Raw genomic sequence first — 13,669 nt, 5'->3', positions numbered from 1 at the left:
GGAAATTTTTATCAAGTGTTGTGCTCACGCCCGCAAAGGTTTTTGAATTGATACAACCATTTTCTTCTTCTTTTTCTTCTATTCTATCTTCTTCTATTTGCATTCGTTCTTATACCATTCATCCGATTGCGTTGAAGTTTTGACCAGTTCTTTTGCGCACGCCCGCAAAGGTTACTGAATTAGTACAACCATCGTCTTCTTCTTCTATTCGTATGGATTCCTTTACCATTCATCCGATTGCGATGAAACTTTTGTCAGTTGTTGTGCGCACACCTGTGAAGGTTTCTAAATTAGTATTATATAAAATACAAAGTTTGTTGTTTGTTTGTTCCATCCAAATTTTTTTTTTACTACATATTAATAACATTAATAAAGTTTTCATATTTTGGATTCGATTTAAATTTAGTGTTCTTTTATTTGACCTTTACTCCTATTAGAATTATTTTCATATTGCCATATTGTATTACACAGATATTTTAATATTAAAAAATAATTACCTCTTATTATTTTTTAAATATCTAAGATAAATATAACCACGAAGCGACCCTGTGCGAAGCCGGGTACTTCAACTAGTCTTCAATAAAAATAATCTTGCATTTAAAATATAATATAAAATGTATTACACACCCACGTTAGCCATGCAGCTAACGCATCGGTTTATAATATCGTGGATCATGCGTCCCAAATTCAAATCCTGGATCCGGCGGCACTGGGATAACTGGACGCCAGGACACGTGGGCCTCACACTGTCGAATGAAATAACGTCCATTAATGAGATAAATAAACGTTCGTTATGATTTGATACAGAAAGTTGAAGAGGAAGTTTAATGAGTCTCTATCTACTACTTAGTAGTTTTAATAATTAATTTTGCTCTTAACATAATGTTTTTTAATTACAGATTGATGCCTGACGCTTCATAAAACTGAACTAAAACATATGCACAATTAAATCATTATTTACGTATGTGTATTGAAATTCTCGCCAAGAATTAAATAATACATATTAAATATATATAATTCACGAACGTTTATTCATTTTCGAATTTCATTAGATTGCGGAGCGCCCAGTTGTCCCGTCGCCGAATCGTCCTAGACCCGATCTGGCAAATACACACATTAATTTTGAATGTGTGATTGAAGTCAGAGTATATATTATCTAATAGGTTGAGCAAGTGGATAACATCCATTTCTGGTAAAAACAAAAATCTGTCATTACAAACCTTATGGCTTATACCTTATATTATGATCTTCTTAGGATCAAACGTGGTAAATGGACATTTTGTATCAGTTGACAATATTTATTTGTAGTAAACTATTAAGTAGAATAATTAACCACTTAATATTGTCTTTTATTTTTATTTAATCATAATGATTGCCTTAATTCTTAGATTAATGAGAAGTGTTTACTTATGTCTGTGACAGTACGTCACAAATGAAATAATTCTTCATAATATACACTCTTACTAATGCATTTCTTGGAAAAGTATATGGAAATTTGTCACGCTATCATTAGGAGAATGCCTTTTCAAGTTACTCACGTATTATTACATCAGAATTATATGAACGCTTCAAGTTCAAATTATTATTCGCATCGTTTTAAATGAACATATTTGCAGCCAAGGCGTGTCTAAACCACCCCGAGCTGTAGAAGCATCCGTCTTTGTAAATGAGGGTCCACAAGGAGAATCCATAACTGGGTTCATTAGAGCGGAAGTGCAGTGAACTCGAGGAGTATGTTGGATTTGGATCCTTCGTGGATTAGAGTCTTATCGACGTGTAATAAGCAGATTTCGATATCTTGGCGAATTATCTTAGAGCGCTCTCTGGGTAAACAGGAATAACCTGCTGGCGTCGAATGGTGTATAAATAGTGTATACTATTCTTTAATATAATATATCCAATCTTAGATTATATAATATTTTTATACTGTCCAACAAATAATGCTTAAAAACTGCACGCGTCTTCTGCGTAGTTCAAATTTAAACAACACAAATGAAAATAATGTTGGTGTAGTTATAAATTGAATTATAGGTGCATAGTATTATAATATTACACTGGCTCCGAAAAATAATGGGAGACATTTTGAAAAGCACGAAAAAATGATGATGGGATTAGGTACGGATGTTATAAGGGGACTTTAGCAAATCATTGTCTGTTATCTTATAGTATGAGGAATGTTCCTAAATTATTATAGATACCAAGATGAAGTTCTTAATATTGAACAAGAATTTAGATATTTTTCATCCACCCTTGGATGGGTTTTGAATAGAGATTTTATATAATTATTATTGATCTATCATTATGTATTCTCCATAATGGAATATGTATTATAGTGTACTGATGCAACTTTGACAAGGACTGGATGATAAAATACGAAGTTTCTTAATTGGCAGTCCCGGGGCCGTAAAATAAATAGATTAACGGATTTGGGATTTTTTTCAGATCAGCTTGAATTAAAAATACGTGTAGTTGTTTTGGTCAACTACTAATTAATTTTTTTTATTTCGTGGAAGAATACTTGAATATTAAATACACATACCTGTTTTTAATTCATGTTTAATGATGAATTGTCAAAGTGTGACTGGCTCTTACATTACAATTTTACAAAGAACAATGAAGTAAACTGCATTACCAATGGCGAGTTTTTATTTATTTTTCTCGTCGATAGATGGTCACTATATAATACGAATTTAGAATTATTAGCAGTTTGATTGCTCAATAGTGATGGAAGTACTGAGTAGTGTGATGTCAAACATGTTAAAAAACGAGTCTGAAATGTTAAATTTATTATAATTTGATAAATTTAATACTATGTGATAGCTAGACATACTCAAAAATTATGTTTGATAAAGTTATAAATATACACCAATCCGAATCTTATGTTAAGATAGAATTCACACGATATTAATTGTTAACATGCTATATCACCCAATAGTAAGTTCGACCAATTTTTCAAAGTGAAAAGAATATGTTTTTATCAACAATGAAATATACAGTATTGTAGTATGTAATAACATACCTGGATATTAAGATTTCGCAGTTTGCAAAAAATACTTAAAAGGTTTCGATGATTCTATGTTAAAAGGTTCAGTAAGGAATTAAATTTGGATTTGCGGTGTTCAATTATTATTATGCGAAACATTATTGTTTGTGAATTTAACATGCAAATTCGATTTTCTCAATCAACTGTGAAGTTTGATAGAATTATTAAGTACCTGAATCTTTAATAATTTTGTGAAGATCATTCGATCTATTCGTAGTAGGTATTATATCAACCAACAAACAATAACAACAACCAACAATGTTTATATTTAGAAACATAATTTTACATATTATTTACGTGATAATATTATGTTATGGTTATGGCAATAATTTGTTACAGTCACAATGAGGCAGTATTTCTTACTATATATTTTTTAAATACTATAACAGGTCATGATACAAACAATAACAGTAGTGTGATAGTAAAACAATCATAAATACATTCAGGTTTTTAGTTATAAAAATATATTATCGACTCTAGAAAGAAAAAACGGTATAATCCACAAATCAAATTTTACAGGAGGCATAAAAACGTTTTTGTTATGGTTTTCTGTGAAAGTTAAAATAAAAAATAGACATAACCTTAAAATGTATGGTAATTAATAATTTGGTTTTTTATATCCGTAATTAATTATTGACTTAATTAAAAGAATTCAGAATGACACATTTAACTATTAAGTCGATTTACTCAACTTGGTCAGCAACGAAGTTTTGTATTAGTTCAATATTTAGCATCGCTATGTTGTTTTTATAGTCCTCCTCGAATAAGAAATCAATGATTTACCGATCAGAATACGATGGTTGACTCTAATAATTAGTGATTCATTTCGTTAGTTTGGTGGTAATATACAAATTTATGTTTGATTCCAGCTTCAAAGGCCCCGGAGTACTGGTGTGCTCGATCGACAATATGCCAACGCAGCTTCCCCGGGAGGCCACTGATCACTTTGGAGATCTCCTGTATCCTTATGCTTTTGATATCATGAAATCTGATGCCACAAAGCCGCTCGAAGATCACAAGTTCTGCACTTCTGTCCATGGGGTGAGTTTATTGCACAATTTTATTTAAGTACTCTTAATAATATTATCACGTTATATTATCTAATTCTCGTATATATAAAAAAATATACGACGTATATTCACTAATGCAATGCCATCGGGTATTGATCCTTCGACTATTTTATATGGATTATATTGACAATCTCCATAATATAATATCAAGATGTTGCATAGTAGTTTATAATAGTATGAAAAATTTCTGCATTTAAAATGAAAGCACCGTTATATTATTATGATTTAAAATTTATTGCACTAAATATACATTGATAAAGCTCTTTTAAATATTCAAATTGATCGTTCCAATATAATTAAATGCAAATTTTGCAATTTATTTTGAACAAGAATCATTTCAAAATATCCTACAAATGTATATTTTGATAGTTTTCATCTTGTAAATGTCGCATTATTTGTTATTGATGACTTTTGGATTCATGTTATAATTCTCATTTAAACCAAATCCTAACATAACCTACTGTAACTAAAACATAAGTTGGTTGTGTTATATGGAATATGGAATATGGAATATGGAATATGGAATATGGAATACTATAAATAAAACCTTGGGTCTAATTCGTCTTTTTTCGTTGAGGTTATTAACCTAACCAAACCCTACGTAAAAATCAATGGTAATATTAAAGCCAAGTAATCCTTTCCAGTGTAAAAAATATTCTTATAGTTGTGTGAATGATCCATTTTAATGTGGGTACAAATAACATTTTAAATGTTTGGTGTATTACTGTAATATGTTGCATGTAGATAACATTAAAATTTCATTTAATGCTGAATATAAACATAATTTAGGAATGTTACATTCTTTAATATAAGATATAAATAACTTTGAAAAACCTCAGAGACACAAAAATGAAATCGTTGGGACCGAAATTCATATTCTTTAATTAGTATAGAAATCAATCAAAATGCGCTTTGGGATATACTTTATACATATAGATAAAATCATCTTATATTATACCTAAAAACATCGAGAATTATAAACAAACCAAGAATTATTTATACGAAGTATTTCTTACTTTTATGTAGTTTTTTCAATGGCCGCATAAAAGATATCAATATTTTGGGCCGGTATAAGTACCATAAGTATTCATGAGGCAATTTTTCATTGTATTCGGTGCCTAGAGTAGCAATTAGCGAAGTAAACGATAAATACACAATCATGGATTTTACATTTTTTATATTATGTTTCACAAATTGTATCGTCAAAAAATGTAATTTTTCATAGTGTTTTCCATCACCGCGATCGTTTATTATGCAACGCTGAGGCGAGAACTGACTTCATATTGTTTCCTTCCCCATTCTTATCTGTGGTCTTATATCAATCTGCGTATCATAGATTACGCTATCCAACCTCGGCGACTTGTTTCTCTTAATATTCCTAGCAGTCGGTTTTGCGTCAAATATTTTTGGTTGGTCGATTCAAATCTATTCATTGGACATGACCAGCTAATTTTAGTCAGACTTAAAAAATCTGATGGGTTGGATTCAACAAATTTTTCCTAAACTTCGTAGCTATATTGTATGCGACATACTCCATCTTCATTTTTGACTCCAAATACCTGCCCCAGAATCATTCTTTAAAATATTAGCAGACCATTTCTCCAGCGTTTGTATTTATAAGTGTTTATTTACTAGCAGACGTAGTATGTGAAAATTAAAAATACTCCCCTAAACAACTGCGCTTAAAGGTATCAACAGCTGCTGATTGAGAATTACATTCTTTCGTAAACATATTTTTCCTTCTTCTTCTTTTGACCATGTCCATTCTTTATATAGGCCTCTACATAGGTTCGCATTACCAGTTTTTTTGTTTTGTTTAGAAATGGGTGTACGCCACTTGCCCAACCTATTAGGTTCATACTCTGACTTCAAACACAAATTGAAAAGATATATGTGTATTTGTCAGACCTAGGATTCAAACTTGGGACCCACGATAGTATAAATCGAATCGTAAGCCAGTCGGCCATCGTAGGCGTTAACATAATATTACAAACATATAAATGTGATTAACAATGATTCATACATATCAATGCGTGTCTTTATTGAAAAAAAATTGTACATAATGTAGGTATCTAATAATATTTTGATATTGCGATTTTGTATATGAGATATTGTAATTGTGAGTCAGCAGTGATTATTTGTTTTACCGAGATAGTAATTTGGACTTCAGATTCAGATTCTAATGAGGACTCTACAACGTTTTTTTTTTGATAATTGTGATAGTGTCGGTCTGATTTCTGTGGTTAATTTCCACATAGGCAGGTACAAAATATGGGTATCGTCAATCTACTTCTATGAGATAATGTAACTTAAAGATTCCATCGGTGCGAATTGTCATTTTACGCATGTATCGTTATGTCATAAGGTTGTGTCGAGGCTCTGGCAGGAAACTAAAACCGGCCAGAAATGAAGCTTTATCATGCAAAATGAATATTATTAGGTAGTATGCAAACTTAAATTTAAGTTAAAGAAAAAAACTGCGTAGTATTTAGTAATTTGAGGAGATTGTAATAGCTTGGTTATGTATACCGTATCAATGACAATAAGCTAGCAAAGAGTAACACCATTTATTGAAATAAAAAGCAGAATAGGGAGGCTTATGACTACTAAAAACAGCCTATGGATAGAACTATGAATAGAAGAAGGCAGTTGTTGAAGCTAGTCAGTACACAGCCTGGTAACGCAATTTTTAATGAATTAATTATTATTGTTATAATATTTGAAAAATGTAACTTTTTTTTTAAATTTGATCACTGTCACTTTGTAGACACACTTTTCCAAGATAATTGAAAAAAGGTTCATTTTTTGTTGTTAGATTCCATCATTTTGATAGGTTTCCCGTTCGGGCTGTTGGTTTAAGATAAATCCTCTTAAATTATTCAACGAAGTGTCAATAAATTTTCGCTACAATGAGATCGCAAAATCTGAGGCGAAAAAAAACTAACCTTGGCCGAGTGAAATAAATTTCGCTTCCGGAATTACCGTAAAAAGCCCCGGTAAAAAAGGCCGGAAGGCCCCAATAATTTCCACCGTGAGTGTATGGTAGTGCCGTATAACCTTTTTATCGGAAGGGGAAAATTAATATTTTTTTTGTGATTTTTGAACTAGTGGACTGTATTGTATGGGATCATAAGGAAGGGAGGGGAGTTGAATCAATAAAATTATGACACCAGGAAAACGTGAAGGTTAATTTATATCACACGATTTATTGTTATTGAAAGAATATTGTACGGGAATAGTTATTTACTGGATAATTTGAAATGGTATATTTATTTAAATACACTTTTTTTGGGTTAGATGTTGTTGTATTATATTATGTGCATTCAAGTGAGTGAGAATGGAGAGGAAGGTGGAAAGGAAATGCTTACCTTAACCAACTAATATAATGCAGCCATCATACTAAGGTTGGGAAACTGGTATTTGGGAAGACGTGGGTATCAATTCTGCAGAACGCTTGCCTGAAATTATGTTGATCTCAATTGGTGACTAAAAATCGGTCGACTTCAGTTACAATGATACATTAGTCTCATAAAGCGACGTTGCATGTCTTGAAGACGTTTTAGTGCTCGTCACGCTAACGGCATATCCGTATACGTCTTCTACGAATAAGAAAGTATGCAAAAATACTATCACAAATATAGCACATTAGTGTGAGGTTTGATAGTTTTAACAGAAAACATACTTGGAGTGGCACCGGGAATGGAACAGCACTACAATATAGGCCGGATAAAAATTGTAGTCGAGAATAGCAACCGTACAAAAAACATATATGCTCTGCTTCATTTCTGTGTAGGTACTAGAAAAGAAAAAAATCAGGTTTAAGATTGAATTGTTTACATTAAACAGCGTATATCAATGATATTATTGTTGCTAAAAAATATACCTTAAATGTAAATATGAATAGACGAAATCTTTTTCACTGATTATCTAGTCGATTTAGTTCTGTATTCTTTGGAGTTCAGGTTAACTTTGAATGGATGACAAAGAGCTATAATAATATGTTATAATTTCAGATGAAGTGGTAAATGAAAACTCATAGTCTATTCTATTCACGCATGGCCGAAATCGTATTGATTTATATCAAGACTTTAACACTACAACATGCTTAATTATATATGAGAAGTTAAGAAGATAGTTACATAAATCTCTCCTAGCCTACAAAATAATGAAATAGTGGAGGTTATATTTATTATTTATATTTTTATGGTCAGTCGGCGGTGGAAGCCGCGTGAAATTACAAATTTACAAAAATTAAGGGGACATATTCATGTCAAATTACTCCTAAGCACAATATTCTATGTCCTCGCATGCTTTGGTAATGCATTGTTCTGTTGGTAACATAATGTATTTATTATGTTAAGCTAAGCACGATTTTGGTATATATATTTTATTAATTTAATAAGTGAAACGGCGGATCGCGGGTTCTGTATCACTAGTGTCCGTAGTAGGGATAAGTGAAAGACAATAGGCTAAAAATAAATTCGGCCAGGAATTTTATAAAAAAAATACTTGAAAATATTCTTCTACATAAGAGGTCTGAGGGTTTCTAAATAAAACCACACGATTCTCAAGGACATTCACGACTATATTTTTGAGCGTTGTATGATTATTATGATTTTTAATGATGTAGATAGAGCTCCATTTATGTATGCTAGAGATTAACATGGATATCCATAGGTAAAAATATTTTAAAGCAATGAAGTATAACCTTTTTTTACCATTACGTTGAATTTATAAAATTAATAATAATACTTTACGGACCGCACAGGGTACAAGTGACGCGGAAAATATAATTTATATTCTTTCTCGAATTGATAAATATTATTGTATTTTAAATTAAATATGTATCAACTTACATACCAGATACTCGTGTCATTACACTCTATATGACGTACATATTAACAATAAAGATGTCAGCTGTTAGTGAGATTACCGATACACCATGGTGGCAGCAAGAGGTCGGGGTTAATAATTGCATGTGGTTACTACTCTAAATGCAAAATAAAAACGCTTTGTAAACAAAAATCAATAATCTAAATGTAGTAATATCATGTACTGGTTTCGTACACATGCAATTGGGTAGAGTGCCAATTATCGGTGCAAATACTCACTAAAAAGACGATTGCAATGAATAATTTGAATGCATTTATTAAGTACCTATATATACAAGAGATTTTTAAATAAAGAATATATATTTTTTATTTAGTAGTAGTATTAGCATATTCAAAAATCAGTCAATATAACTTCCACCCCCATAGAGGCCAATATGTCATGGTAATTTTGTTTTTTTAGATATCAAGTTTTGTTTTTGCTGCGCGAGTAATTTGAAATATTGAGACTCTTTCTTTCAATACCGTAATATTATGATGATGAGTTATGTCCTAAATATTGGAAAAAAATACTTATAAATAAAAAAAAATATTTATTTTATTTATACTATTACTACGTGGCCACGATGCGTAAATATTATCTTAGATAGTAAGGCGTAAATCGGATGATCAATAAGTTTAGACTAGAACTCTTGTCATTAGAACTGGTTAATATAATCGTATCTTCCTGATATAATTAGCAAAGTAGATTTCCGGAGTATCACATTGCAATAATTAGCATCTGTACTACAAAGTTGTAATTCAACGGAGTTTGTAGTTCCAGTATCGGGTGTCGGTTGAAGTAAGTATTTCAGTTCAGGTGTTTAGTTAGCGACAACAACATTGGCTAGCAGCAAACTGAAGGGTCGGTTGTGTATACGGCAGGGTTGACAAACCTTTTTACGTACGCGTGCCAAAATTTTCCAAATAATATTTTTCGACTGTCTGACGTGCCGACGTGACGAGCAGTTTTTCATGGTGAAAAAAAAGTTTTTTTAAAGTTTTATAAAAAAATGTTTTTTAAGAATTCTATTAAAAAAGTTTAAAAATTACAATCGAGTTCTTGATATTCTATCTTTCACCATATTTCTAGCCGTAGGCATAACTTTTATTCTTTGAATATTTTTTCCCTTGTTTTCAAAATTCTCAAAGAGATCGTGGAAGCATTTAAACCACTCTTCTTTCATTTTATATTTTTCATCACTGAATGGTTTTCCATTTTACAACGTTTTTATTAGGTCGTATTCTTATTTTTCCGGTGGTTGTTTATCCGGTACAAATCTGGCAATCGATTTTAACTAACTTCCCGACTAGCTAGAAATTTGAAACTGTGAGAATATATCAGAACATGATGCCAATGGATTTTTTAATACTTTTAGCCAGTTTTAAGTGGAATTAAATTCATTTTCAGTTAATTCTGTTTTGTATGAAATCCGTAATCCAATCCACTATTATTGGTTTCTAGGGTCCTAATAACTAAATTATTAATATATACGTGCGTTTTTATGGAAATCAATATAAGTGTCAAAATGACATTTCTATCAAACACAATTTTTTTGATCGTTTAGGGGGTACATGCTCATCGTAGGTCAAAATTGAGTTTTTTTGTATTTTCAAACCATGATCCTGGACATTCCTTAAACGTTGTAGATAACCTATTTATATAATTTTGAAGCCTTATTAGCCTTTATATTTATTTTAAACATTTGATGACTGCATAAAGTATTTTTATTACATAAAATAGTATTCTTTTAAACCTCTCGCTCTAATGATTTAGAATATAGTCATATTTCGGTACATGAATGTGCAGTGGTGTTAAGATTTTTTACATTTATTAATTTTTAAACGCATTTATAAAACTATTAGTATAATTAATGACGAGATAATTTTAGTAAAATATTTACGATAAAAAATTATATTGATAATATCTGTGATCCCAAATTTTACAAGAATTAGGCATTTTATTATTCAAAAGATCGGCAAGATTAACAGATTTGAAGATAATTCTACAGACTCTAATTATAAGGTATGTCTTTGACCATTCAAGTGTGATAAACATCCTACGAATATTGATTGCTTTATAATAACTATTGATCTAAGCATAAGGTAGTTTTTTTTTAAAATACGCTATTTCTTTAGGCATTTCCCAGTGGTTAAGCTACAACATACGGCCGTAGCCGTAAATTGACAAACTATAATTGAAGTAGGGAGTAAAATAATGTTAACGCAGTACACTGTATGCTGATCCCTATGGTATCCGATCCGAGGTCAATACGATTTTAGGAGGAACATTGAGATACAAAGGTAAGTTTTTATAAAAAAAAACAGGTATTAATGGTTATCATGTATACTGCTGTTATTAATAATTATATTACTGAAAAAAATGTAATACAATAGGTTTATTCTTTTTAAAATCTCTATATATATATAAATCTCGTGTCACGATGTTTGAGGTCGCACTCCTTCGAAATGGCTCGACCGATTTTTATGATTTTTTTAATGTATATTTTTTAGGTATGAAAATAGGTCGTAAAGTATATTTCATACCACTAGGTGATTAGGGTATCTCTATCCAGAAAATTTTTCTTTTATTTTTTGACAATTTTTTTGTATTATTTTTATTTGGCATCAAAAAATACCTATCACCCCAAATTTTCTCCCTCCTATCCCCACCCTTCCATTTTTTAATCGCGATTTTAGTATTTTTTAAATTTAACCGTCGTTCGTATTTCAAACAGAACAAAATTATTTATGTTGTTGAATGACAGATAGCGCTACATCCGAGAAGAATTCAAGAGAAGCGTCGCGTCATTTTGACATTTCGTTCGGAATATCACAACGCAGTGCGTGCAAAATTTTGAACGATTTATTTTAATTTATCTTTTTGTGTGCGTGTATTACAGTGAACAATGCCAGCAAGACGCAAGGGGGCCCATTGGGCCGTCTAACGAACAAACATGCGAAATAGTAGAGCAGAAAGAACAGACGAACAAATCCAACAAGATAACGAAAATGTGCGTGTGAGTATGTCGCAATTGCGTGCATTTCAATCACAAGAGGCACGAGCTGAACGAAATCAACAACGACAATTGGAACGGAGCCAAGCGCGCCGGTTCGTAGTTAACACACGCAGAGAAAATGACCGACAACGCCAACAAGTACATCGAGCATTTACATTTGCTTCGTTCCTTCGTCCCGCATTCGAGTACGAGCCAGATATTGAATATTCCGCTCATCCGAAAGTGCTGATTGGTGCAATGGACAAAGAATGTCCCCATTGTCATGCGATCAAATTCAAACATGAGTCAGCCGGGATGTGTTGCGCATCAGGAAAAGTGCAACTATCAGAAATTGAGACACCACCAGAACCATTGAACGGCTTGCACATCGGCAGGGTTCCAGATTCAAACCTGTTCCTGAAGTTCATTCGCACATTCAATTCATGCTTCCAAATGACTTCGTTCGGAGCAACAGAAATAGTTCACAATACTGCGGCAATGGTCAACAATTCCATTCAACATTCAAAATCAAAGGCCAAGTGTACCACAAAGTAGGCTCATTCCTGCCAATGCCAAACGAACCACATACATTTTTACAAATCTACTTCATGGGCGGTGAGGACATCAATCGTGTGGATGTAAGTTGCGGCTACAATAACCTCAATTCGCCTAATGCCAGGCGCATCGTCGGCGAACTGGACGCCCTGTTGAATGAGCACAATGAATTATTGAAATTCTTCAAAGTACACATGCACGAATTGCAAAGAGACAATCATACTATTGTCATCAATCCTGATAAAACACCAGCTGGAGAACACGTGCGTCGATTCAATGCGCCTGTTGTTGACGACGTTGCTGGAGTCATGGTTGGCGACCGCACATCGACGCGAGATATCGTGATTCGAAGAAGAAAAAATAATTTGGAGTTCATCGCTGACACACATCGTTCATACGACGCTCTCCAATATCCGCTAATTTTCTGGAACGGACAAGACGGATATTGCATAAACATTAAACAACGAGATCCCGCTACAGGTAATTCATTCATTATGAACATCATTACTCATTTTGAATTGAGAAAATGAATGGTTGGTGTTTTTTTGTTTTTATCGGCGGTCATCGTCTACAGCGCTCCATTCCTCTTTATGTCATAGATCCCATCCCCACACACTTACAATACATTCGTCATTTTTTATTTAACAACCAAAATATTCACTAGAAATAATTTATATGGCAGAACAACGTTTGCCGGGTCAGCTAGTAATTGTATATTATTATTTACATTAAACGTAATGATTATTATTGAAAAGGATTTGTCTGGAATTTTTTTTACAATGCAATTTGTCATTTATGCATGGATTTCGTCGTTTCCGTTTGCGCATCGATTGGTAAACAAAACATAAAAAACCAAAGAAAATACGCATGGCTATGTCATCATTATTTTTTAATATTATGTATTAGTAAGTTCTTATATATTTATATGTAAAACTTTTTTATAAAAAAACATTTTTTAAATATATATAAAATAGGTAAACTTGATAAAATAGATATATAAAAACATTCGCGTGACATGCAAAATCATCTCGCGTGTCCCTAATGGCACGCGTACCATAGGTTCGCCACCCCTGGTATACGATATGGCGTCGGTGCGGTTGATTAAATCTAGAGTTGCGATACACTAATTAGGAA

At 32.1% G+C, this 13,669-nt stretch overlaps 1 protein-coding gene across 1 annotated transcript in view; it reads left to right on the top strand.

Annotated features, from left to right (window-relative positions):
- LKRSDH (lysine ketoglutarate reductase/saccharopine dehydrogenase) overlaps window positions 1-13,669 on the top strand; it is a 316,693-nt gene that overhangs the window by 176,570 nt on the left and 126,454 nt on the right. Inside the window, exon 11 of the mRNA XM_085960429.1 lies at window positions 3,913-4,084. Within this exon, the coding sequence (XP_085816555.1) occupies window positions 3,913-4,084 (172 nt within the window). The remainder of the gene's footprint in view (window positions 1-3,912; window positions 4,085-13,669) is intronic.

The sequence above is a fragment of the Rhyacophila brunnea genome, unplaced genomic scaffold (assembly GCF_057557595.1).
Source record: "Rhyacophila brunnea isolate RB1 unplaced genomic scaffold, BYU_Rbru_1.0 scaffold_11, whole genome shotgun sequence".
Taxonomy (NCBI): Eukaryota; Metazoa; Arthropoda; class Insecta; order Trichoptera; family Rhyacophilidae; genus Rhyacophila; species Rhyacophila brunnea.
Note: the sequence above shows the minus strand (reverse complement) of the source record. Positions and strands in the feature narration are given on the sequence as shown.